Source organism: Pelecanus crispus, chromosome 4, assembly GCF_030463565.1.
Source record: "Pelecanus crispus isolate bPelCri1 chromosome 4, bPelCri1.pri, whole genome shotgun sequence".
NCBI lineage: Eukaryota > Metazoa > Chordata > Aves > Pelecaniformes > Pelecanidae > Pelecanus > Pelecanus crispus.
In genome coordinates, this window is record NC_134646.1 from 69,461,334 (window position 1) to 69,485,327 (window position 23,994).

The following is a 23,994-nucleotide window of genomic DNA, read 5'->3' on the forward strand; positions in this document are numbered from 1 at the left end:
TCTTTTATATAATTAGCTCAGCATCAGAACTTTTACCACAAAGGTGTTTTTTGGTTTGAATATTGCTTTATCCTCTAATTAACAACTCTTACTTAATCCATATAAAATTCATAATTCAGAAATTAAATCGAACACCCAAGATCACAGCTAAGTATGTAACAGAAATGAAAGACAATCACAGTCACATTTTTAGTTTGGTTTCCCAAGGAAGGCAGGCTTGCAGAATCCTACAGCTTCTCCTTTATATGTTAATAACATGAATACATGACCAATTTCATCCAGATTCAGAAGAGAAAGTGGACCTCACTGTCCTCGTTTTGGCTGGGAGAAAGTTAATTTTCTTCCTACTAGCTGGCATAGTGCTATGTTTTGGATTTAGTATGAGAATAATGCTGATAACACACTGATGTTTTAGTTGTTGCTAGGCAGTGCTTACACTAGTCAAGGACTTTTCAGCTTCCCATGCTCTGCCAGGTGCACAAGAAGCTGGGAGGGGGCACAGCCAGGACAGCTGACCCAAACTGACCAAAGGGCTATTCCATACCATATGGCATCATGCTCAGTATAGAAACTGGGGGGAGTTGGCTGGGGGGGGGGGCAATGATCGCTGCTCGGGAACTGGCTGGGTACCAGTCGGCAGGTGGTGAGCAATTGCATTGTGCATCACTTGCTTTGTATATTATTATTACTATTATTATTATATTGTTGTTATTACTACTACTATTTTACTTTATTTTATTTCAATTATTAAACTGCTCTTATCTCAACCCAGGAGTGTTTCTCACTCTTACTCTTTCAATTCTCTCCCCCATCCCATCGGGGCAGGAGGAGCGAGTGAGCAGCTGTGTGGTGCTTAGTTGCTGGCTAGGGTTAAGCCACGACACTCACAGATAAAGAATTCCTACAAACTTTTGAGACAATGGGTGACCTTACAAAGGAAAGGCATGCTACAACCAAAATACAATATATGCTTGAATATTACTAGACGTCAGAAAAATCTACATGAAACCACACTCTCCAGATCCAGACCTCTAGGAAATCAGGAATCACTCGTGCTCAAATAACGTAACTATGTAGAATAGCTTGTTTTAGATACAAGACTAGTGTTATTTACTTAGTCATACAGACCATTGTTCCATTTCCCATCAGATGTTTTACCTGTAACAGCAGTGCAAGTTGTTGTCGGGCAAATTCTTTGTTCTGAAGGGCACAGCAACCCAAACACAGAACTGCCATATTTCTCACAGCTGGATGGACATTAGTTATGCCAGGAAGTATCTGGAAACAATAATATTAAACTTTATAGCTGAAATACATAAATTGAAAACAAAAAAACTGAGTACTAAAATGTGTGCTTACCCTGAAACTAAAAATAATTTAATTTTGACACAGGATTAGAAAGTGGTAGCTACTATATACTCTGTTTATCTACATGTAAACAGAAGCAGATTGAGTATGCTGTTTGAAATCAGCAATAAAATGACAGAAAAAAAAAAATCACAAGTTTTTTCCTTTGTGTTTGTTTTTAATAAATACTTGTTTTCAAACAAAATTGAGTTGACCACTCATTGTGAAATAAAAAAAAAAAACCACCACACAACAACAAACCTACACATTTCTTCATAAAGGACATTAGCAGTCTTGCAGAGACACAATACCCAGGTCCAACGTGCAAAATACAGATGCCACTTCCACGTACTTGGAAGAGTTTTGAGAAGACAATGGTAAAAATCCACACAAAAGAAAAGCCAGACTAGATACAGGGTGAATGCTACAATGGGATCATTTCATATTTTTGCGTTTACTGAAGAGTTCAAGTTTAAACAACAAGATATCCCAAATCAGGTAATATGTGAAAATCCAGCAGGAACAATACGAAAGCAGGATCTTAGAGAAAGAAAAGTGGAATGAACAACAAATGTGAAAATTAAAGACAGACCTAATGAAAAATAAAAGGTGTCTGGGGGATACATCAACACTAATTAGGATTTCTAAGGATACTTTTATACATCTGAAAGAAATCAGGTGTTATATTCAAACTAATCTAAATAGGTATTGCAATTTCTTTGCAGTTTGAATTTTAAGAATGCCCACAGATGCCCACAGGGTCATCTAGCCCATTGTCTCATTATCAAAAAAGATCAAAACCAATAAACTATTACATAAACAGACTAAGTAGATACTTCTCAAGAATTCCTGTCAAGGTCCCAACAATTTGCAGCTGAGAAACACCAGAGCTGGGAGGCTGTTCCTATCTACCTAATCATTCCATAATATTTATTTTTCTTGAACTTGCTCAGCCTTCCTTGAAATTTATGCAAGTGTTCACCATGCACACATCCTGCAACAAGGAATTCCACAGACTATATATTACATGAAGAATCAACTCATTTCATTTATTTTGAGCTTGCTAGTTTTATCGGATGATCAACCAATCCTTATTCACTTTCTCCATAACACTTATGTCTTATGACTTCCGCCCTCTTTCAGACCCTACCCCTAAGTCCTCTCTCCTCCAGGTTACGAAGAGATAACCTATTTAGTCATTCTTCATACAGAAGCCATTCCATACTTTTCCTTGCTGTCCTTCTCTTGACCACACACTCAGTAACACTTAAAAGTCTGTGATATTTAGTAATGTTTATCTTAAAATCCATACTCTTCACAATGAAAACTAGGAAGCATATCTTGTAGACTGTAAGAGGCCTATAATGCCACTGCCTTATTTTTCAATACAGAAATATTTTGGTCTTCAAAGGTGCTAGAGAGGTATGGGGGGGGAACCCCCCCAAACATCCTTCCTTCTACATGGAAGGGATGAAGGAAAGGCCTATGAGAGTTCCAGTCTTTCCTAGATTAAAAGCTTTTGAATAGCAAAAAAAAAAAAAAAAAAAAAAATCAAATCAAATTTCTCTATTAGAGATCTCATCGCTTCAGCTGATAGAAAATCCAAGTAATTAAAGTACCAGCAAGGGCAGTAAGCAGATGCCTAAGCACCACACTTGGCACAGTATAACTCAGCACTGTTCAACACTGTCATACATCAGTCAAATACTTACCATATGCCTGTTTTATTTTAGTATCTCTCTGCCACAGAACAACCAGTTCTGGCATAGGAGCTCAGAAGAGCTTATCTGGACTGCACCTCCAAGACACTAGGTTCCAGGAAGGCTTAAAAGCACCAGACACAACACTACAGGTACAGCAAAGTGATTGTGAAATAATCACAAACCATCCTGCCAGCACCTAAGGGCTAGCTATGATGTATCCATTTTTATTACAATGTAAACAGTATTTATTCCTACATACCAGAGATTCAATGATTTCATTAACGGTTGGACCAATTCCTTTAGAAAGGGACATGATCTTCAGAAGCTCGTAACACATCATCAGACACTTCAACAGTGTTTCAGGATCATTCTTCAAGTGGGTCAGGGAAAAGGAGAAAAACATTATTAATACAAATGGTGGGTGTGATAAGGAGAATGAAGACATTAATCATAATTTTTCCCTACCCAGATAAACATTTCCTGTCCACTACACATTTGTTGTGCAAGAATATTAATCAAAATCTGTCTATAAACTATGACAAAAAGAGATTCAGGTTCATGTTTTCCATTACTTAAAAGCAGTAAAAACAAGACCCGTCTAGAATTCTTTAGTTACTCAAAGACAAAGAGCCACTTAACTGCAATTCAGTTTTTGCTAGAGCATACCATCAGCTTCTATACATGCAGCAGGAGAATACTAATACCATAAACGTTCATTTTCAATTTTAAAAATTTAGATGATACAAGGCCAAACTACATTTTCTTTTAAAACTATGAATAAATGTCAAAACATAAGCAGCACTTGGGAATACAGGAGGGGAAGAGACCTTCTCCACACGCATTTCTTTAATTTCAGGTTGCTCTGTTTCTTTTATCAGATCATTTTTTCTGTGTTCCAACTCAGTTATTTTCTCTTTTAAAACTGATGCTTTATTAAAATCCTGAAGAACAATGCATTCTTCCAAAGCTTCTTTTGCTTCAAAAAGTTTCACTTTTATTTCAGCCAACTGAAATACAAAGTAAAAAGAAATTAATGTAATACCATAACCTCTGTGGTCTTAGCCAACAATACACTACTGACACTAGCCAATAATACACTACCATATAAAACTCTTACTAGATGGATATGCTTAAAAAAATATTTTTCTTGTTAACTAAAATCTGCTTACCTTAAGCTCCCGCTTCCTTATTTCAGCGACATCAACAGACTGGTCGACTGTAACAATTGGCTCACGAACTTCTGATATAATTTCTGCGATCTGTTGTTACACACAGTATATTAGTGCCATTAATTTCAGCTCAGATGTCAGATACTAAGCATTTAACTTTTCCAAATTTAAAATACCACCCTCCTGAAAAATTATTGAACATCTGTGCAGTTTCCCTTAACAGCTAATTCACTGCAAATAAATCCTCAATTTGACAATACACAGTCTAACCATGAAAGTCTAGTGTTTTCTACCATTTAGCTAGATAAGCAAGAAAATAGACTGTATATCCATAAATAAGTTAAGCCCTTTCTAGACCAACAGTTCACTGGCACCATGTCCTCTAGATCTGAACATGTGCTTTAAAAAGAATTACTGGTAACGAGAGTAAGGTTTTTCATCTGTTACTACTTCAATCAAAATACAACTAAGAACACTATCATTGAAAGGCCTATAAACCACCACACATAGTATAAGAAGCCATGCAAGTAATTTAATTTCAAGCCAAATACATGCATAGAAACAGAACAAGGCTGAGAGGTTTTCAGTTGGTTAGGTGTTTTCTTTAAAGTCAGACCCATTATGTTAATTAAAAAAAAAAAAAAAAGAAAAGAAAACAAAAAGAGAGAGAGATGAAACATGAAGAAAACTGAAGACTGAGACAGGATAGTGTTAATTTGATTTGCCTTGTGTCAGATCACCTCAGTTTAACTTCCTCTCAAGCTGTACCAAATCAACGGAATGTATTAAATCAATGTATTTCACTAGAATAATAGAAATACACACATCTACTATTACTACTGTACTATAATGCTAAGATTACCATAATTCTTCCATCGTAATCATGTAACAAACCTGTATCTTAGCTTTATCCACTGGATTGAGGTTTTTGAAAAGTGGTCTCTGTCCTGAAATCCAGTGTTCATTTAAAAATACTTGAGCAAAACCAAGGGTCTATTTTTCAGGAGTCAAGTTTAAATAATTACACTGTATACAAAGACTCTACTATATAAACTACTTAAAGGGTTTTGAGTGCCTATCTCGCCTAAAAGGAGGGAAGAGAATCTGAAACCTGGAAATGTACATTATCCTCATTTTGAATGTTCTAGTCAAAACTGTTTGGATCTAATATGACAAAGGATTTTGAAACAGACTGTCAAAGTGTAATACTGTCCTAATTTGAGGATTACATTTACCACACCAGCCAAATCTCTACAGATAAAGATCTTTAGACAACCACAAAATGCAGCTATTACAAAAAAAAAAATTAGCTGGGAAGAGACAGGACAGGACATAAATGCTTTTCCAAACTAAAAACATTTTGACTCCTGATATTTCTGTTACAATGCTTTGTAAAGGCTGTTTGATATATAGGGAAGGCAGAGCCTAGAAAACAACTAGCCTTTAGAATTACTCACAATTTGAATCCTTCTGTCATCATCCTTAACGATACTGAGTAATCTTTCCGCAAGCAGAGGTATAAGGGCTGTTGAAGTTGCAGGTAGAATGAGAATCTTTTGTAAAGTAACTATCAGATGCTTTCTGCATTAAAGAGAAAACAAACAAACAACCCATTTGCTTATTCAAGAAAATGGAAGACATAAGAGTTAATATTTTACCCACTTTGAGTTAGTGTGATGAAGGCTTTAGAATACATAAGAGAAACTTGTCTATAGCTATATTAACTGCTGGATATATTTTCTTACTTAGCAATGCTTGTCTTTTCCTGATTTTACCCGATTTCTCTTGATTAGAAAATGCTGAATTTTTTAACCAGGTGTCACTACTGTCCAATGAAAGGTCATACCAGCAGAAAACAGTCAGAACATCAATACTGTAGAATGCTTTCATAGAAATTATCTGGCTGAAAACTAAAAAAATAAATTACAAGTTAAACTATCCTGCCAGTCTAGCACACATATAATGCATTCCACTGACAGTTCGAAGCTATTGCTGTGTTTGTGCTATCATAACTGCAATTTTTCATAAAATGCCTGTGATGATATGAACTTCCAAATTTATTCACTTTTATTACTTCACATCAAAAGGCTGTTCAAACTATAGGAATAACTCAGTTAACAGTCCAATTCAGCTTGGCGTCTAAAACATCTGTAACCTTTTAGACCTTAGCAGCCTGGGCTTAAAAACATAAGAAACACACAGGACTTGTTACAAGTCATCTGCTGAGAAGTAATCCGTTTACCTCCTTTTATTTTTTATACACTACATTCCAAATGAATAGTCATGTAATTCATAATATCAAGAATACATTATGAAAAACAACTGAATTTTTTTCTCCCCAAACAATGTTGTATCTGCATTAAAACTCATTTTTCCATAAAAGTAAGCAGACAATATTTGGCACACTTTTGGGAACAATTCCATTAGCGAGACCATGCCTTTTTTTCCAGCTAGCATTAGAACTGTATTTTGTCCGTTTGATCAGGTTATTTTCCCAAAGACTCTATGCCTGTCCACAGGCATGAGCCATAAGCTTAATAACACAGATTTTATATTTAAGTTTACCTTCCTCCCTCTTCTGTGGTATCCATGCAGCCTATGATAAGAATCAGTTGCTGGCCTATAAATTCTTTTGTCATCAGGTTTTCAAAACAAGTAAAGTCTTCTCTTTGTTCTTCACTAAGAACTGGCATATTTTGAAGGTAACTGAATCCAAATAGAACAGATATAATTACATTCAGAACCGTTGATGGAAAGTAAAAAAACCCAACAAACCACCACGAAAACCCCACAAAACACAACCAAAACCAACCCCAAAACAATCCCCCCCCAAAAAACCCAAACTCCTATCACTTTCCTGTCCTGTATAAGCAAGTGGTTATCTTGGTTACAAACCTTAAAAATTGTGTTCTTTTCATAGATGAATAGTTCCAGAAAGTTATTTAAACCAAATAATGTACAGTTAAAAAATAATGCACTTCATTAAAAAAAAAAATCCCTTGTTTGAGAATGCAAAACAGTAAGAAACAGAAAATTACAAGTTATGCTTGTATATGTGATTTCAGTTCTGTGCCCCTGCATGAAGGCAGCATGTTAGGAATAAATGTATATATGAAAAATGGTACATGTATACAACTAGTATTTTTCTGCATGTTTAGGTACTATGTATTCTTCTACATGTTCAGAAGTGTTATATTGCCTACAAGACAAAATGCAAGAAAAATCATTCAAGTGTGCAGTGAATTTTAAATTCTTTATCTGACCAAGTGTGCCATCATACAAGAACAACAATCTGTGGTCAGATACACCTAGCCACATAGCATGGAAACTGTAGTCAGTTTGTTCCATTTCTTTATTTTTCTAGAGTCATGGTTCTTTTATCAAAATTTTATCCATCAATGAGAGCATGCATGTTCAGAAAATCAGGAGTGAAACATATCGTGTACAAAATTCAATACTGAATATAATGTAATATATAAAATTCAAATACTGATACAAGCTGTGAAAAAGATGCTTATTTTTACTACAGCTTTGCAGATACTTTTCAGCAACAGCTCATTAAATTTAGCAAATCTTAAAAATGTCTTCAAAGTTAGGACAAAATCTTTGCATGTAGCTAGTATTTAAGAACATCTGAAATTACAACAATGTAGGCAGCTGTCTCTGATCTTTTAACAATAATGTTACCTGCACCAGGTAATAGTGAAGTATCTAAATGAAGCTTACAATTCTGCATTTTTTCTTAAACATTGATTGACCTAAAATATTCATTTTTCTCCCCAATTAAATGTTCTGTAATTGGCTTATTTAGCAGCTCTCTCACTGGCTTCAAACCTAAGTTTCTAGGAAGCATTCCTGCCTAAGCAGGGGAAAGAGAAGGGAATAAACTTTCACTTTCAAAAACACTTCTCTTGGGGACAGCAGCCAAATTTTACTTTATTTTCACAAATTACAACAATTAAAAAAAGTATCCGTTTCTGCAAGAGCCAAAAACCTCTTTCTGCAAGCTCTTTGCAAACACACAGCAACCCACATAATAACAGATGGACAAAGGATAGCTGCATATTACAGAACAATTATTCTATTGCCTTAAATTGCAAAGAATTATATGCTATTGATCTAGCAGTCCATCTTGCTGATAATTCATGAGAAAGGACATTCCAAAAATTGTTTTCAAGTTATAAATTTCCTTTTTACAGTTTTTTTGTTTAGAAATAAATCGTCTTGAAAGTCTTAAAAAAAAAAACCCACCAAAAAACCCCACTGTTCAAGCACAACTTTGGCTTTGGAGGAAACCTGAATAGTTGAACAAAAGAAATATTCTCTACTTTTAAAAAAAAAATATATTTTAGTGGTAAGAGATGATTCTATGATTTTTAAGTGCAATGTACCTTAATAAATAATCTGCATATATAGCTGGTTCTGGCAATATCTGTTCCAGTAAATCTTCACCTTCTTCACCTTTTGACTTTAGATATTCACAAAGACATCTCCAATATAACACATTCTCAGCTGTTAAGTCTTCCAGCGGAATCAGTTTTCTAAACATAAATAAATAAATACAGAGAGATAAATAAAATGGGGTCAAAGACAACAAATGCAGAAAAATAGATTATTTTCTAAGATGAAAATAAAGTCCTGTCAAAGGTATTCCCCACAGAAATACTTAAAGACTGACAAAAATAACTTCCTCTTTCTTAAGTGAGGACACAGAGCTCCCTAAGCCTCTCACTACACTGCACTTTTCAGTATTTTAAATCAGGGCTGTTCATATCAGTTTGCAGAAAGATTCTGCTCAGCCCTTTAGACCTCCTAGACCAACCACCCAAGTACTTTAACTTACGAAACATTATCACTATACAAGTCTGGAAAACTGAACTCCATTAATCTGCAGAAATGCAACCATTGCATTAATTTATTTTTCACCTTCTGTTTATGAATTGTTTCTTCCGTTCTTAATGCAAGACCTTCACACAATATTCGAGTAGCAATCATAGCATGTTAAATGCAAAAAGTGATAGACTTGCTTCTCAACGTCTCTGTAAGCTCATCTTCTGTTTACCAGTCATACAGCCCCCCTCCTTTTTAAAATCATATTCTTTTCCATGCTAAGCACGGTATATAATCTTTGTTTTCAGAAGCAGAACGTCAAGTTGTGCATTAATTCTACCTCAAAACAGAAAAGACAGAGTTAACACTGTCAGTGGTACTTTTCACTTCCTTGAATCCTATTTTACTTGCAAACTATCAATATCAATTTTGCTTTTCTTTTAGGTCCCTCGTACACACACAAGAAAAAAGAAAACAAAAAAAACCCCCAGCAACATGTAGATGAAAACTGATCATTTGATGGCTTCCCATTAATCTGACAAGTCTTTATTTAAATGTAAATTTAACAAGCAGAAATCAAAGACTTAAAAAATCTAAGCATTTATCACACAGATACCGCATCACTCAAGCTGTAGCCAGAAACATCATGTAAGAACAAGCCTAATATTTTCCATAAATCAAATAACCTCATTACAAGCTGAATAATTTCACTGACTTCTCAAAATATCATTAGTCTAACAGATCTACTTCTTAAAAAAATCCTCAGTTAGCCCAGTCTTTCAGAACAGAAGCCTTGTTTCGTGCAGGAGCAGAGTCAGACAGACAAGTCCATAATTATATAAATTTTTCCTTTGATCCTCTTACGATATTAGCACATTTCCAGAGGCTGTATGAAAGTTATTTCATCATTATTGATACTTTTTAAAGCCAGACAGGCCCACATCTATAGCTTTGGAGTGCAATGCATCTAGCATGTACTGATTTCAAAACATCTGTCATGCTACTACTAGAATGCAAGACACTTCATATGATGACATTACACAGTTTTCCCCAAAACACAGAATAAGATTTTGTTATCACTTTTAAAAAGTGACAATTTGTCATTTAAGTTTATCATCTGAGATTAGATTCCTACCACTGTTAATAATCATTCCACTCTGGTTGCCTCAATTAACTTGAGCTATTTCTTCTCACACCTTTTTGCCTCCCTTAGAAATTTCCTACAGCTTCTAATTTCTTGTTTTCTTCCCCCACTTCATTTTCCTTTATGGATCTTAATATTCATCACACCATCTTCTTCATAGGTTAGGAGCTCACTTCATCAAATTCTACCAAACATTAACACAGGAAAATAAGCCTCTAAGATACCAGCTTCTGTCAAGCCCTGTTAAAACAAGTAAAATGCCTCCAAAAGAAGGCTGAAACACAAGCCAAATAATTCCATTCCAATTGAGTCTCCAGACAGTCAACACATAACTGAACCAGCCCCAAATTGTGCTGCTCTAGCTCAGCAAAAAGGATAGAGGAAAGCCAAAGAGGACTAGGAAATGTGTAAGAAAGAACAGAAGCATTACTGAGAGGGAGGAGGAACAGGAGAAAAGGAGCTTTTCAGTACCGCCGGTTAAAAGAAGAGAGGAGACTACAGTTGTGGGGGTAAACAGCCTTTATTGTAACCTGCACACAGTACAGGAAATAAACCAAATTAGACTCCAAGTTGTTACTCATAGAAAAGCTCGTTTAGTTGATTAATAACTGCCTCCTCAAATTCTGAGAGTGCAATTTTTGGGGTGTTCAGGAAACAAGAAGTCAAAGACATTTTTCATTTTTTGCTCTTGCTTATCTGGCACAATCATTTTCAGCTGGTGAACACAGATCTTTTAAAGAAGAAAAAAGCATATCCAAAACACTTAAGTACACAAACACCAGGGAGACATCATGGCTTACACCACAATATCAGTCTTTCACCACAGGTAATAGTTACTCTGCTCCCCATTTAGATATAACCTTTAATTTAATATTCTTATACAAAATATTCATCTTTTGGAAATGAAAAGTGATCTGCATACCTGCTGTCAAGGTTTTTACAGTTCTGAACAAAGTCATGAAGTGGAGATAATGAAAACATAGCATTTAGTACTGGGGTGGCCACTTCTGGGCAGTTTTCCACATCCAGTCGATGAAGCAATTCTAAAACATCCCCCTCAGTCAATCGTAACCAGGCTTGAAGCAGCTTCTTCTTCATTACCTCCTTTACAGCATCTAAAAATTCAATTTAGGAATTTAATTAGGAATTTAAAAGGGTTAAAACTTTAAAGGTCAAAAAATAGCAAGTTTTTGACATACTTTCACAAATCCTTGTTCTATAGGAGCCTTTTTGGAAAGAAGTTATTATATAGTTGAACTTAACATTACCTTAAAGGAAAAAAAAATTAAACCAAACCCACAACAGTCAAAAAAGAACTACCTGTGGAGCACTATTACGTCTTTGAGGCAACATAGTTTCACCCCCACCCCCCAGGGAATTAAAAAACAACCAACAACAACAAAAAAACCAACCCCAAAAACACCCTCTATCCAAAAACTGTTAGATCTAAAGACAGCACCTCAACCCAGAAGATCTACAAACCATGAATTCCTGTAGAGCAAGGAAACATTCTGGGGAAGCATTGTTATATACTTGCTCTGTTTCAGGCATTCAGGAACTGGCCCCTTTTGGATGCAAGATACTACTGTACAGACCTTTAGTCTGCACCGTCACACAGAATTCTTGTGTTAATTCAATTATTCAAATTTACTTAAAGACACTTTAAGTCCCTCCTCCCCATTGCCACAACAAACAAATAGTTTCTGGATCAGTAGATTCAATGAAGTAAAAAAGTATTTATGGGAACATCTAGAATATGTACATCATTAATACATACACAGATTTCAGCAGGGAAATAGAAAGGCTACTAGTCTGCTAGAAGTACTGCTACTAGTCTGGTAGAAGTAAAAACATAATAACTGGGGAGCAATACAAGTATGCTCTTAGGACCTTTTAGAAAACAATATCCAATATAATGGAAACATTGAAGTCCACACACACTTGACAACATTCATCTTTCTTCTTATATGTAACTTATTATCATAAAGGCAGCACTGAAATAGTCAAGAAATCAAGAGCTGTAAAAAGGCCTTGAAAGAGCTGAATTAAGGTCCTAAGAATGAGAAACCTCTCCAAGAAGGTGAAAAGCATAAACTAGTACAATGTAGTACAATGAAAAAGAATGAGAATGAGGAATTGACAGCTGAATGCACCCTGAAAAATAGGAGTAAGCAGAATCTGGATTATGTCTTCTAGGTCTTGTTTAATTATAAACCCTTGTTCTGAAGCAGATATGGAAAAATATCCAAAATTTCAACCTAGCAACCTTGAACAAGTGGGTTCGTCTCGTTAGCTTGGGAGTTACTCAGATAAGCAAATCAGATAAAGATATACATATTCAAGGTTATAAGATTTGCAAAACCAATCAAAATGAAGGAATACTAGTGGACGTATATATAAATGCGGCCAGTTTGGAATATAAACCTCTTTTGCCCAGCAAAGAGCATATGATATCAATGATATCAGTGAGGCTACATACCCTGGCAGATATTTTCCCTTGTGATTCTAGATGTCAAGAAAAAAGCAAGTCCTCAATAGCTGGGATGAAGAATCATCCTAAGGAAGAGATAGACACCAACAGAGAAAGTATCTGCTCTGGATCATAAAAGAAGGCAGTTCTTTTATGAGGTCAAACACCTCAATGTCACTGAAATATAGACCACATACAGAGGCTGTACTTTCTCAGTAAGAGACTACAACAAATCCTTGTTCCTGACAAGTGAAAGATCACAGGAAAAAATAGTGAAGGTAGCTTCCACCCCCAGTTTTGAAAGATTACTAAAACAGAAATACGTTCACCCTAAGAAAAAAAGAGTTACCTGTCAAGACCAAGTATTATTGGGGGGGGTGGGGGGGGTGGGTGGTGGTGTGTGTGGCAGCCAGCAGACAAGAAGCAGCTAGTTAGGTCAATATTCTTTAATATATTTATTAGTTACAAAAATATCTGTAATGAAACATGTTTCAAAATACACTGAATTAAATAATTACATTTTTCTACTTCTGTGTTTAATTACATTGTTGGTTTTTAATTTTAATAGCATTTGGTCCTATTTTAGAGCTTAGTGGCTTTCAAGGTTTTTTGAAAGTGCAATCCTTTTCTGGTTTGTCCAGTCTAAGGGGACTGGAAAACCAAAGCAGCAAGCAGAATTTCTTATGCTTAAACATTTCCTGGTACCTCATGACTCCCTTTAAGCTCCTTATCACCATCAGAGCTTCCACATAAATCATCCCCAAAACATTAGAAAGTGTTCTCAAACATTTGTATTAAGATGTTGAGAAATATGATCTCTTACCAGATCTGTCATTAAGTCCTTGTTGCAACAATTTTACTCTCTGCGCTATTGACAGAGCTCTCATGTGAACTTTTTCTGCCAAAACCTTAAAAAAAATTAAGACATTAAAATACATTTCTACAAATGTTAACAACTGCATTCATTAACTACCTGTAGGTTTAAACTCTCAGTTTTATCCATCCACAAAAAACAAGAGTCAATAAAAGCCCGTAATACCTATATCAGCAGCATTGTACCAATACATTAACAAGCAGATTCTTGTGCATGGAAGAAAATGTAAAATTAAATAAAGTAAAAATAAAGTTAACAAACAGCTTAGAAGCTTGGTAGCTCTGCTTGAATGCAACAGGATACTAAAACTATTCTCTTTAAAGATCCAAGAGCAAGGAATACCTGCAATGAAATTACTAAAGTATATACTTTTCCTAAAGCCTACTAACGCAGGGATTCAGTTAAATAGAATTTAAGTCAAGAAAGAACAGAAAAGTGTTCTGTGGGAAAAAAAAGAAATTAACATTTTGTTTGAAGATCTTGCCCAAGATGCCTGCACAAGAAATATACATGGTAGTGTAGCTTCTTGTCTTTACCCCTACATGTAAATATAAGTAATGGTTGATACTTCTCAAAATTGGAATACCAGAAATATGCTGGGGGGGGGTAGGGTGGGGTGTTATTTTGGGAGGTTTTGGGGGTGTTTTTTTGTTTGGTGGGGGTTTTGGGGGGGTTTTTTTTGTTTGTTTTTTTAACACTAGTATTGCTGTGATCCTAACTTTACTGAATTATCTATTATGTAATAACAGAGAAGAAAAATTGCTTCACAAAAATCACAAAATGCATAGATAGAAAACAGAAGATTTTATACATAATCTATACTTTTACTGTCTGATCCTGAATAGCCAAGTTCTATCACAAAAGTACTTTCTACAAAGCAAGTTCTGCAATCAAGTTCAGGGGTTTCAACTTGAAAACTTGTATTAAATCACTCCCCCTCAAAATTCTGGCAAGTGAAAATAAATTATTTAACCATTCTTAGTATTTAACCAGTTAAATGTAATAAAAGTTTTAAAGCTTTTTTCCTAAGTCAGTCTTTGCAATTAAGTGATCCAATTTACCTCATATGCCTGCTTCCTGACAGCTTCCGTTACATCCATAGTGCGCCCTACAATTTTTGGCAAAGTCCTTGCTGATGGAGCAATACATGACAGCACTGCACGCCTCACTTCTGAATTTGAATCATTTTCAAGCAATGTGTTGTAAACTGAAAGTAAAACAGTCATAATAATGTTTTCATAATAATTTGAAACATTGTAGCAAAACAGAAAATACGCAAAAACCCAGCAGCTCTTATTAAAACCCTTCTTCTGCCCCTGCATAACTCATACAAATTTAGGGAACAGTTTAGGGTCAACAACCCCAAGATTTTATGGCAATTACATGCAGAGCTGTGATCTCAAAAGAAATGCAACTATGAAAATATTAGCAATCATATGTAGGCTCTTCAGTTAATAACTCTGAAATTTGCTGCTCTGGATCCCACCTATAAATAACCCCTTTGTCATTTACTGGACAAAAAAATAAAGCTAAAAAATAAAATGTTTCCAAATGTTCGCTCCTTAAGACCTCTATTCACCGGCTCTAAATCCTCATTACCTTTGAGGTAGATGCTCAAACTTTCCTGTAAATGGAAAACTGTAATCTCCATTAAGCCTACCAAAACTCAAATAGTAAATCTCTCACGTAATGCTTTTTGTTATACCCTTGACCCTTCTTCAAAATTAAAAGCAACAACAAAAAGAATTTAATCAGAGAATACTTGAATTCATCTTCTTGCTCTGTGAGACGATGATCGACTATGACATTTATGTTCTCCTCAATAAGCAACATATAAATAAACACTTAGAAAATATAATTTCAAAGAAGGTACCTTAACAACAACCAAAAAAACCTAACTGACTTACTCTCTTCATGAAAGAGGGTATGTTACGTTTAATCAGGGCAAAATTTACATTAACAACAGCTTTGCTAGTACAAACCTACAGTCCATCTACCTTGAGGCAACCCAAGTAGAGGCTTAGTCAAGAATCATACCGTGCGCAAAGAAACCCACAAACAGCACAAAAGCAGCATCAAGAAACCTGTTTTCCAGAGGTGCTGGTCTCTTAAAGGAAGTGATCCATGAATAAGATGAGATTGGGGGGGGGGGGGGGGGAGTGTAGCAAGACCCAGAAAAAGCGTAAGTAAACAATGTCAGTAACCAGTTTGCCTCTCATGGAGCAGACAGCCATAATTTGAGAAAAAATTAGTTTTTCTATTATCATCTCTACTCCTCTAAGTGTTTTTGTACAAATTCAATTCAATTAATAGTACAAAAGGGTCCTTAGAGTGTAAGAACTGAGCAAGCACGTATCATATTTCCACCCCAATTTGCAACATACCATTATTGTCGGCATCCTTCAGCTACGTTCAGTTCATGGAATAGCTTGAGCCCAATATGGTTATTTAACCACTGTCATTTAATCCCCAGTGGACTGAAGGGTCTCTCCTTCAAGCAGTTCTATCTTTTCCCCTTGAACATACACCACTCATGCATCTACAACCTCCTCTGGCAAGGAGCTTCACAGTTTATGAATTATTACAAGAATACCCTCTAAGATTTGCTTACTCAAAGCTTAAAAAAATGCTTAAAAATGTTTTGTAATTGTAATAAATTGTAATTTGTAAAAAAAAGTAATGTAAATCAACAAATGTTCTTAAACAAAAGAAAAAGCGCAGTACTACTTACTATTAACAACAGGACAGTTTTCATCCTTAGGATCTTGAAGTCTCGACAGGGCCAAGACAGCTTGAATTCTCACACTGGAGAATTTATCTTTAAGTCTAATCAGCATAGCTTCGTTAATTTTATCAAATAAGTCATCATCAATCTGGGCATTCTCTGGCATATTTCCCAAAATCTTATTAACAAGTTGGCACGTTCGAAACCTAACTGCATGGCTGTTCGCATCGTGACACTTAGGGAAAGAAAAAACAGAAGTATTCTTATAATCACACTTTTCTCATTTCCAACATAAGGCTATTAATATGCATGTGTAAGTAGTTAATATTCTATACAGTAGATGAAATATGCACTTCTGTATTTCAAAAGCTTTTCCTATTTCAGTTTATTTTTAGTAAGGTTAAAAAGTCACAGAACTGGAAAACAATTATGGCCCACCGCTTGTATCAGTGGCACTTTACACAATCAGCAATGTCTTCACAAGGGAAAAATCAGGCTTATCACTCAATGCAGACTACAGTACCTCAGCTAGCTTACCTCCCTGTCTCCATAAAACATTAGAAGAGAAAAAAATGTATTAGAAATGATGACTAGTGATCTTGGCCTGACCAATAATTTTTCCACATCAAAACACTAGTTTAAGAAAATCTAACTCTGCTTGTGTTTTCATGCTATTGGAACTGTCAACCTTCTTTCTATATAACACTTGCAATAAGCAGAAATGAATAATAGATATGCCAACTATACTTATTTTTACTTATCAAAGAAACTGTATAAATTAATTTCCAAAACACTTCCAGAATTTCACACTTACAAATGCACCTATAGTATAACCCTATAATAACACATCTGACAGCCAAATAAGAAAACAATTCATATTTACTCAGGGGCCTAACTTTTGAAATCCAGTTGTTTGGTTATTGGGGCGGGGGGTGGTGGTGGTGGATTTTTTGGGTTTGCAGGGGGTGTTACTCACAAAGCACTAGCTTTGCCTTGCTTTCACTTTTTAAGTTCTAGTTGGTAGGTATCATCTCAAGCACCAGAAAGTTTCCCCCACCAGAAGTTTCCATTTGTTATGTTAAAGATTTGATAAGTGTTACTATACCTCAAGCAGAAATTTAAACACATAATTCAGAATCAAATTATCTTCTTCTCCTTCCTCACTACCATCCTCTTTCTCCATTTGATAAAATGAAGTAACAAATTTAGCCGCAAAATTGATCACTTGTTCCACTGCTGGTTCCCGTCTGTAGATTATCATAGCATACTTAAGGAAATGAATGAATTTTTCATGAAAGTCTTCCTTATCTTCCAACTGAAAAAAAAGTAAAAAAAAAAAAAAATTCAAACCACAATAAAAGATAACTGCCTGGTTCATCTTTCAAAAGCAGTGCCACAGAAAAATAAAATAAATGAGTTTATAATTGACAGGTTCCATTTCAATTTTGAAAGCGCTATAGCCCGCAGTTAGGGCACACCCGCTGTCGTGCACTCTTCGCCGAGTATTTTGCTTTAACTCCACAGCAGGCATGTGTCTTGACCGCTGGGCTCCATTCTGCCGTTTACTTTTACCTGCTAACGGGTTTCAGAACGGCAATCAACACCCTCATCCATTACTATCCTGTGTCACACCTACTTCTCGGGTATCCAAATACCTTCATCAGTACCTGCCGTGGGCTGTTCTTACACCCACGCTCGCGGGAGACAACTGTGTATAATAGTTTAGCGTGTAGCTTGTGGTCTAGAATTCTGGTTTGTTTTTTTTTAAGTCGCAGGGCTCCTGTCAGGCATACTGGCCTCAACGCTTGTTTTAGGGGAAACGAGACCGAAGAGGCCCCGTCCCTCTGAAGGAAGAGCAGAGCAGGTCCTGAGCGCCCTCACGTTCCCCTCAGCCTGGCGGGCCCCCGCTCCTCCCGCCGCCGGCAGGCCCCGAGGGCGGGCGTACCTGGTTATAGGTGCTCTTCAAAGCCACGACAAGTTTCGCGTGGTTCTGGTGAGGCTTCTGGGCCAGCTGAAAGGCTTCTTTGATTTGCAGAAGCTTCTTTTTCGCTCCCATGGCTGCTGAGAAAGGGGTCGGTCACGTCACGCCTCCCCTGCTCCGGACCCCCGCAGCGCAGAGCCGCCCCGGGAAGGCGGAGAGCTGCTGCTCCCGCACAGGGCCCTCCAGCCCCGAGGCCCCTCCGAATGGCGGAAGGAGCGCCCACCGCAAGCGGGCCGAGGCCCCGGCCCAACAGCCCCGCCTCGCCGCCCGCTCCAGCCGCGGGGCCGACACCGGACACCACCGCCGCCGCGCGCGCCGCAGCAACGGCCGCCGCGCCCGCGCCCCCAGCTTCAAACCCGGCGCGAGACCCGCTCCCGCTCTCGCGAGAACGTCGGCGGAGGCGGGAGCGAGGGGGTGCGCGCGCTCGCCTCCCCGCGCGCGGGAGATGAGGCGGGCAGCGGCCGTTAGCTGGGAGCGCCCGGGGAGCGCCGCGCCGCCATCTTGCTCTGGGGAGGGCGGGGAGGGCGGCGGGAGCGGCTGGGCGCAGGGCGGGAGCGGCTGTTTCAAAGCAGCCCGGGCGTCCGCCCTGCCGCGGCTGAGGACAAGCGTCGGGCGAGAGGGTTTCCAGAATGTATGTTGGTGCAGAATAGCTCAATAAGCCTGGCAAACTCTGGTGCTGCCCTCAGCCAGTCTCCCAAAGTCCTCTCCGGACGCGATCGTCTGGCAAAATGAGTATAGTTGCGTTTTGTGAACGGGAGCCTTACACCGAAGCAATTGGGGCAGCAAACTGAGAAAGCTCAGCCTGTGCCTAAAAGTAATAAAAGCCCTTTGGAGAATGATTATCCGATGAGACAAAAAATGCTCAGCTACTGTATCTACAGTGAGATATGTGTGCCTGTTTTAAAGTTCACTTTTGCCTATTTTAAAGATTCAGGTAACAAAGGGGATTAAGTTCACAGTTAAATAACTGGTTACTTAGGTCCCTGGGTGAACTATCTAAGCTGAATCTAACTTGCAGACTGCGTGTTCCTTATTGAAACATCCTTCTGTTTTGTACCAGCTGTAAGGGGGGTTGAAAGGATGGATAGTATGGATAACTGACTTGTTGGAATGCATATCTGCATTCCTTCCAGACTGCATCTTTTACTAGTGGAAATTTTCCCCAAATTTTCAAGCATTTGTTGTGAACCTAATGTTTTCCCAGAAATCCTTTAACTTGAGAATAGTAATAAATTAAAAACAGGAAAGGTAACTAGGCTCAAAGTCCAGAGACATGTTACAGTTTACAGAACATACTGTGAGACAGGGACTGATACTTAATGAGAAGCAAGGCAGGGGATGATTAGCTGAGGGGAAACATTCTGAGCATGTATTAATTACAGAGTTATGGACAGCATTCAAAAATGTGAACAGAGGTAGTTACCTTAAGTTCCTAGTGTCCACAGTTACTTGACCTCTATGTGTGTTTGGGCTTAAAAAAAAAAAAAGTCTAATTACCTCAAGTGATGACAGTTATGTAGTAAGAACAGATGATATACCATCAGTAGGTCAAATAGGCAGAACCCATCCTGAAGAAGGGTCATTTTTGGCTAAGAAAAAACACGCCTAACAAATAAAATAGATAAGCACTAGGGGTCAGTCTTGTTCCATATCTGAATCTTCACAGTGTTTTCTTTAAGTAGCAGATTTTTATCGACAAAATAATGGAATTCTTTTATCTTTACAATTGTGTCAAGGATTATGGGGTATATGAGCTGTAAGTGGAGAATGGAGGGCAGAAGCAGGAAAAAAAGCGTTCTATTTTATAGATAAAAATAAATTTTAAAATCATTTATACGTGGCAGATGTTTTTTCCCTGATGTACTGTATTACCATACATTTGTGTATGTTTAAAACAGATACCTGCTTTTTAAAGATAAGTCGTTTGTATTTTGTATTAACTTTTAAAACGTATGGATCTGGCCTAATCCTCTTCTGCTCCTAGAGAGCAGGAACTTGATTCTATATGCACAATAGTAACATAGAATCATATATATTAACTTTTTCCTAAAAGTTTTTATTTTATGTTGGAGAAATAGTCACTCTTAAAAACCACTATAATCAACAGCAAATCCTCAATGAACTGGGTTTTTTTGGAAGGCTTTATTTTCTAGAGAAATACAATGTGTAACTGTCTTTCTATTTAAGATTTTTTTTACTGGAAAATTAACTTAACCTAGCTTTTTTCCACTATAGAAGACTATGGAAACAGGAAAAGAAGAGGATGTGAAGAAGAGGATGGAAACATATGTGTTTCGCAGCCTATTTGTGCCTTCCTGCATCTCAGATCTACAGGTGAGGATTTTCCCTGGTGAATACCTTGCGGTCCCTTATGATGGATTTCTTCCAGGATATAAAATTTATTGCTTCCAGTCTGCTTTGAATATTTCTGCTAGGCTTTATATTTCTACATAGAAATAGAAGTCAGGCTTCTGTTATGACAAATTGAAGTCTAACCCAGTTAGATATACTGGCCTTCAGGGTAAATATGCCACAGGAATCCAGATTCCCAGTATCATAATTGGTATTTCATGTGTAGGTATATAACATGCTGAAGTAGGATCACAGATGTTGTCCATTTAGACTTTGCTCCCCCTAGAGTGTAACAGTCTCCATGTGATACCAGATACTGTGTTCAACTGATAGAGGTGTTTGCTGTCGGAGTTTTTACAGGTTGTGTTTCAGGGCCTTGACTGCGCTAACAAGCCTTAATGGCTCCTGACCAGCCTCATGTGGGGTCTCCAGCCACACTCCTTGCCCATGGGCCCAGGAACCCCACTTCAGCTCAGCCCTGGACCTTCAGCCCTTTTCTGAGCTAGCTCTCAGCGCTCAGTGAGGGCCAGCTATTTCCTGATGGGTGGACACAATGACTGGTTGGGAGGGCAAGGACCTCACCAGCAGCACAGGCCCAGGGGTTGTGGCCAGTAGGTTTCACTTTCTGAAAAGGAAAGGAATGATGAAACTCAGAACCTCAGATGGTACTCTAAGGGAGCTCGGGAGAAAGTGTGCTATAATAATTCAAGATTTTTTCCTTGTTCCTCAAAATAGTGACCTCATCTGCTATGCTTTGCTCTGCTTCTTGTTGTCTCTCTCTACTTCTGACTTGCTGTTCTAGATCCTTTCTCTTCCCTTTGTGAGGCCTGTTGTGAGCAAATACACAGTCCTACGGTAAGCTAAACTTGCTGCATGCCGTTACTTTGTGGTAATTTTAGATGTTGGTCACTGGGTAAAAATAGGTTGAAAAAGGAGAGTTGTTGCTCTCCTATTTAGTAGGTGTTCCAGGGCTTTTATAACTGATGCATCTGGTTGGTTCCAGTTTCCATATTAAAAATACAAATGCAGTAATATTTCATCCATAATTGGGCTGTCGTTATGCAGTAGTAATCATAGGTTCTGTTTACCACATTCCTCCAAAACTTGTGTGTGTGTAAGTCAGCTATAAAATTGTATATACATTTTTGAATAGTTACTGGTTTCAGTCAATAAGGAAATCAGTAGCGCTTATGGTGGTTTTTGAAGTGGACTCTCAAATCCTATTTGCTCTATAAGGTGGGGAGAAATGAAAACTATAAAGTAGTTACATATTATATTTTATATATATATATAAAAGATTATACCTAATATATGTAATAACCCAAGATGCACCAGTGGCAGAACCACTTTTTACTTGTCCTTTTTCTTGCATTCAATCCCAAAACAAGCTTTATTGGAAGTAGGATAATGAATTAGGTGAGCAGGATAGCTGCTTTCACGAGTCTTCTGACTACTTTTTATCCTTATTTCCATTTTTTGTTTTCCTGTAAGAAGGAAAAAACAGTCCCTGAATTCTATATTCTGGGGTCAAAAAGCTACTCTGGGACCAAAATAAATTTAAATGGAGATCAATAATGAGGATAGTGATTTATGAATTAAATTAGAATCTCACTTAAGGATGCATCTTTCTTTGTTGAGACACTAACTTGAAAAGTTTTAAATCCATTTTATTGATACAGCTTTGGCATTTGAAATACAGCGTGACAGTTAATGACTAACTGTATTGTTCTAGCATTTTCAAATGCAAATTTTATTGGACTGCAAAACAGCAGAAGAGTGTAATCTGGGGGATCAGTTTAACTTTGCCCTCATGTATTAATAAATAAATAAATACATAAATCCCACTGACTTCAGTAGTACCAGTTTTCAGAAAAATAGTTGAAGAACTGGGTTCTGCATTAATTGTGTTTTGGGAAAGCTGTAATATGTTAAACAGGTGCAAACTTATGTATTAAACAATTGCAGCAGAAACATCTTCTTTATGTCTTGGAATTTGGGGTGTGTGGATTTCTTAATAATAGCTAGTCTTACCTTGTATATGACAGAAAGATTTTTATGCGTAGGTATAAATAATGCTGGATTGACGGACTTAGGTTTCAGCTGAGACAGTGAGATAAACTGTGTGAGTTTGATCCATATGGGTCACAGCTTACTTAACTTATACTGATGTTTAAATCATGCAAGGTGTTAAGAATTTTATATATGTATTATGAAAGCCTACCTGAAATTTGTTTCGGCCGTTTAAAGCTAATTTGCTTGGTGGCAAGGATTTTGTAATAACCATATCCAGAATTGCACCTTTTCCCATTTGACAATCCTGATGGTGTTGACTTAGAGGCACTTTTAAAGATTTACTGACATTGACTGATCAGCTATCAGAGAATGTTTCTGACATCTGAGTCACTGTTATAGACTAGATATGTGACAGGACAAAGTGTTTTTATGTTAACCAAGCAATGACAAATTGCTTTGGTACCACAGAAAAAGGGTAAGAACTCAAAAATTACCTACTTTGCATGCAGATTTTGTTCCAAGTTGTTTCTTTTCTTTTTGACAGATGGAGAAAGGCATTATAAAAACATTACTGAAGGGGGAAAGTAATTTGATTTTTGGTTTCCCCACACATGCCTCTAAAACAAGAAAGGATTTGATTCCAAGTCAAAGCTCATCAGAAGCCCTATTTATTTCCTCATTGATTGAGAACAGTAAATATTCCCTCAATATTATATTATTAAATAAACAGACCTGAACAAAAATTTTGCAAGGATGTGATGAACAGAATATCTAATTTTTGTTGTGCAATAATGGCCAATCCACCAGCAAAGTAAGAGAAAGAACATGCTCTCATATAATGATAGTCTATGTGGTATCATCTTCCAAATTCAAAGGTTGAGAAGACTAAAGTTTGTAGAACAAAGGTCTCTAAACTCTCTTATGCATACCACAGCTGGCTGAGTTAGGAGGACTGCAAAGGGGGATTATGAAGATTTCAGAAGCTATATAGTCTGCATACTCAACAAGCAGGACGTACCGAAAATGGAAGACTTATAGTCTTTTACTCATATATGACTTGGTTTTTATAATAAAAAGGTAAATTAGTGAATGCTTCTGTGCAGTAAAGCTATAAACCTGTGTACAGTTACTCATAGACTTGCAAAGACTGTAGTGCCATTACCACCTTCTCTCATAATTTACTTAAAACTAATGCAGCAATAATAATTCAAGCAGAAGTGTGTGTGTATGTTTTCTGTTTAGACTTTTAATTTGTATTTTAAACTATCTTTGCCATATACTGCCCCAAGTTCAAGAACATTTTGTAGTCTACTTGTGTGTTCCATGTGGTTCTCACAAAACCCACATTTGTGTAGTACACACTTAAATTATGCTTTGTGACGTCCT

At 37.1% G+C, this 23,994-nt stretch overlaps 1 protein-coding gene across 1 annotated transcript in view; it reads right to left on the minus strand.

The window, feature by feature from the left end:
• NCAPG (non-SMC condensin I complex subunit G) overlaps positions 1–18,318 on the minus strand; it is a 30,349-nt gene extending 12,031 nt beyond the window's left edge. Inside the window, exons 1-13 of the mRNA XM_009487317.2 lie at positions 18,208–18,318; positions 17,368–17,577; positions 16,269–16,497; positions 14,599–14,744; positions 13,487–13,571; positions 11,116–11,308; positions 8,611–8,760; positions 6,785–6,925; positions 5,677–5,800; positions 4,220–4,309; positions 3,878–4,057; positions 3,310–3,420; positions 1,159–1,278 (exon numbers count right to left, since the gene is read on the minus strand). Of these exons, the coding sequence (XP_009485592.2) occupies positions 1,159–1,278; positions 3,310–3,420; positions 3,878–4,057; positions 4,220–4,309; positions 5,677–5,800; positions 6,785–6,925; positions 8,611–8,760; positions 11,116–11,308; positions 13,487–13,571; positions 14,599–14,744; positions 16,269–16,497; positions 17,368–17,577; positions 18,208–18,318 (1,890 nt within the window). The remainder of the gene's footprint in view (positions 1–1,158; positions 1,279–3,309; positions 3,421–3,877; positions 4,058–4,219; positions 4,310–5,676; positions 5,801–6,784; positions 6,926–8,610; positions 8,761–11,115; positions 11,309–13,486; positions 13,572–14,598; positions 14,745–16,268; positions 16,498–17,367; positions 17,578–18,207) is intronic.
• Positions 18,319–23,994: the final 5,676 nt, after the last annotated feature.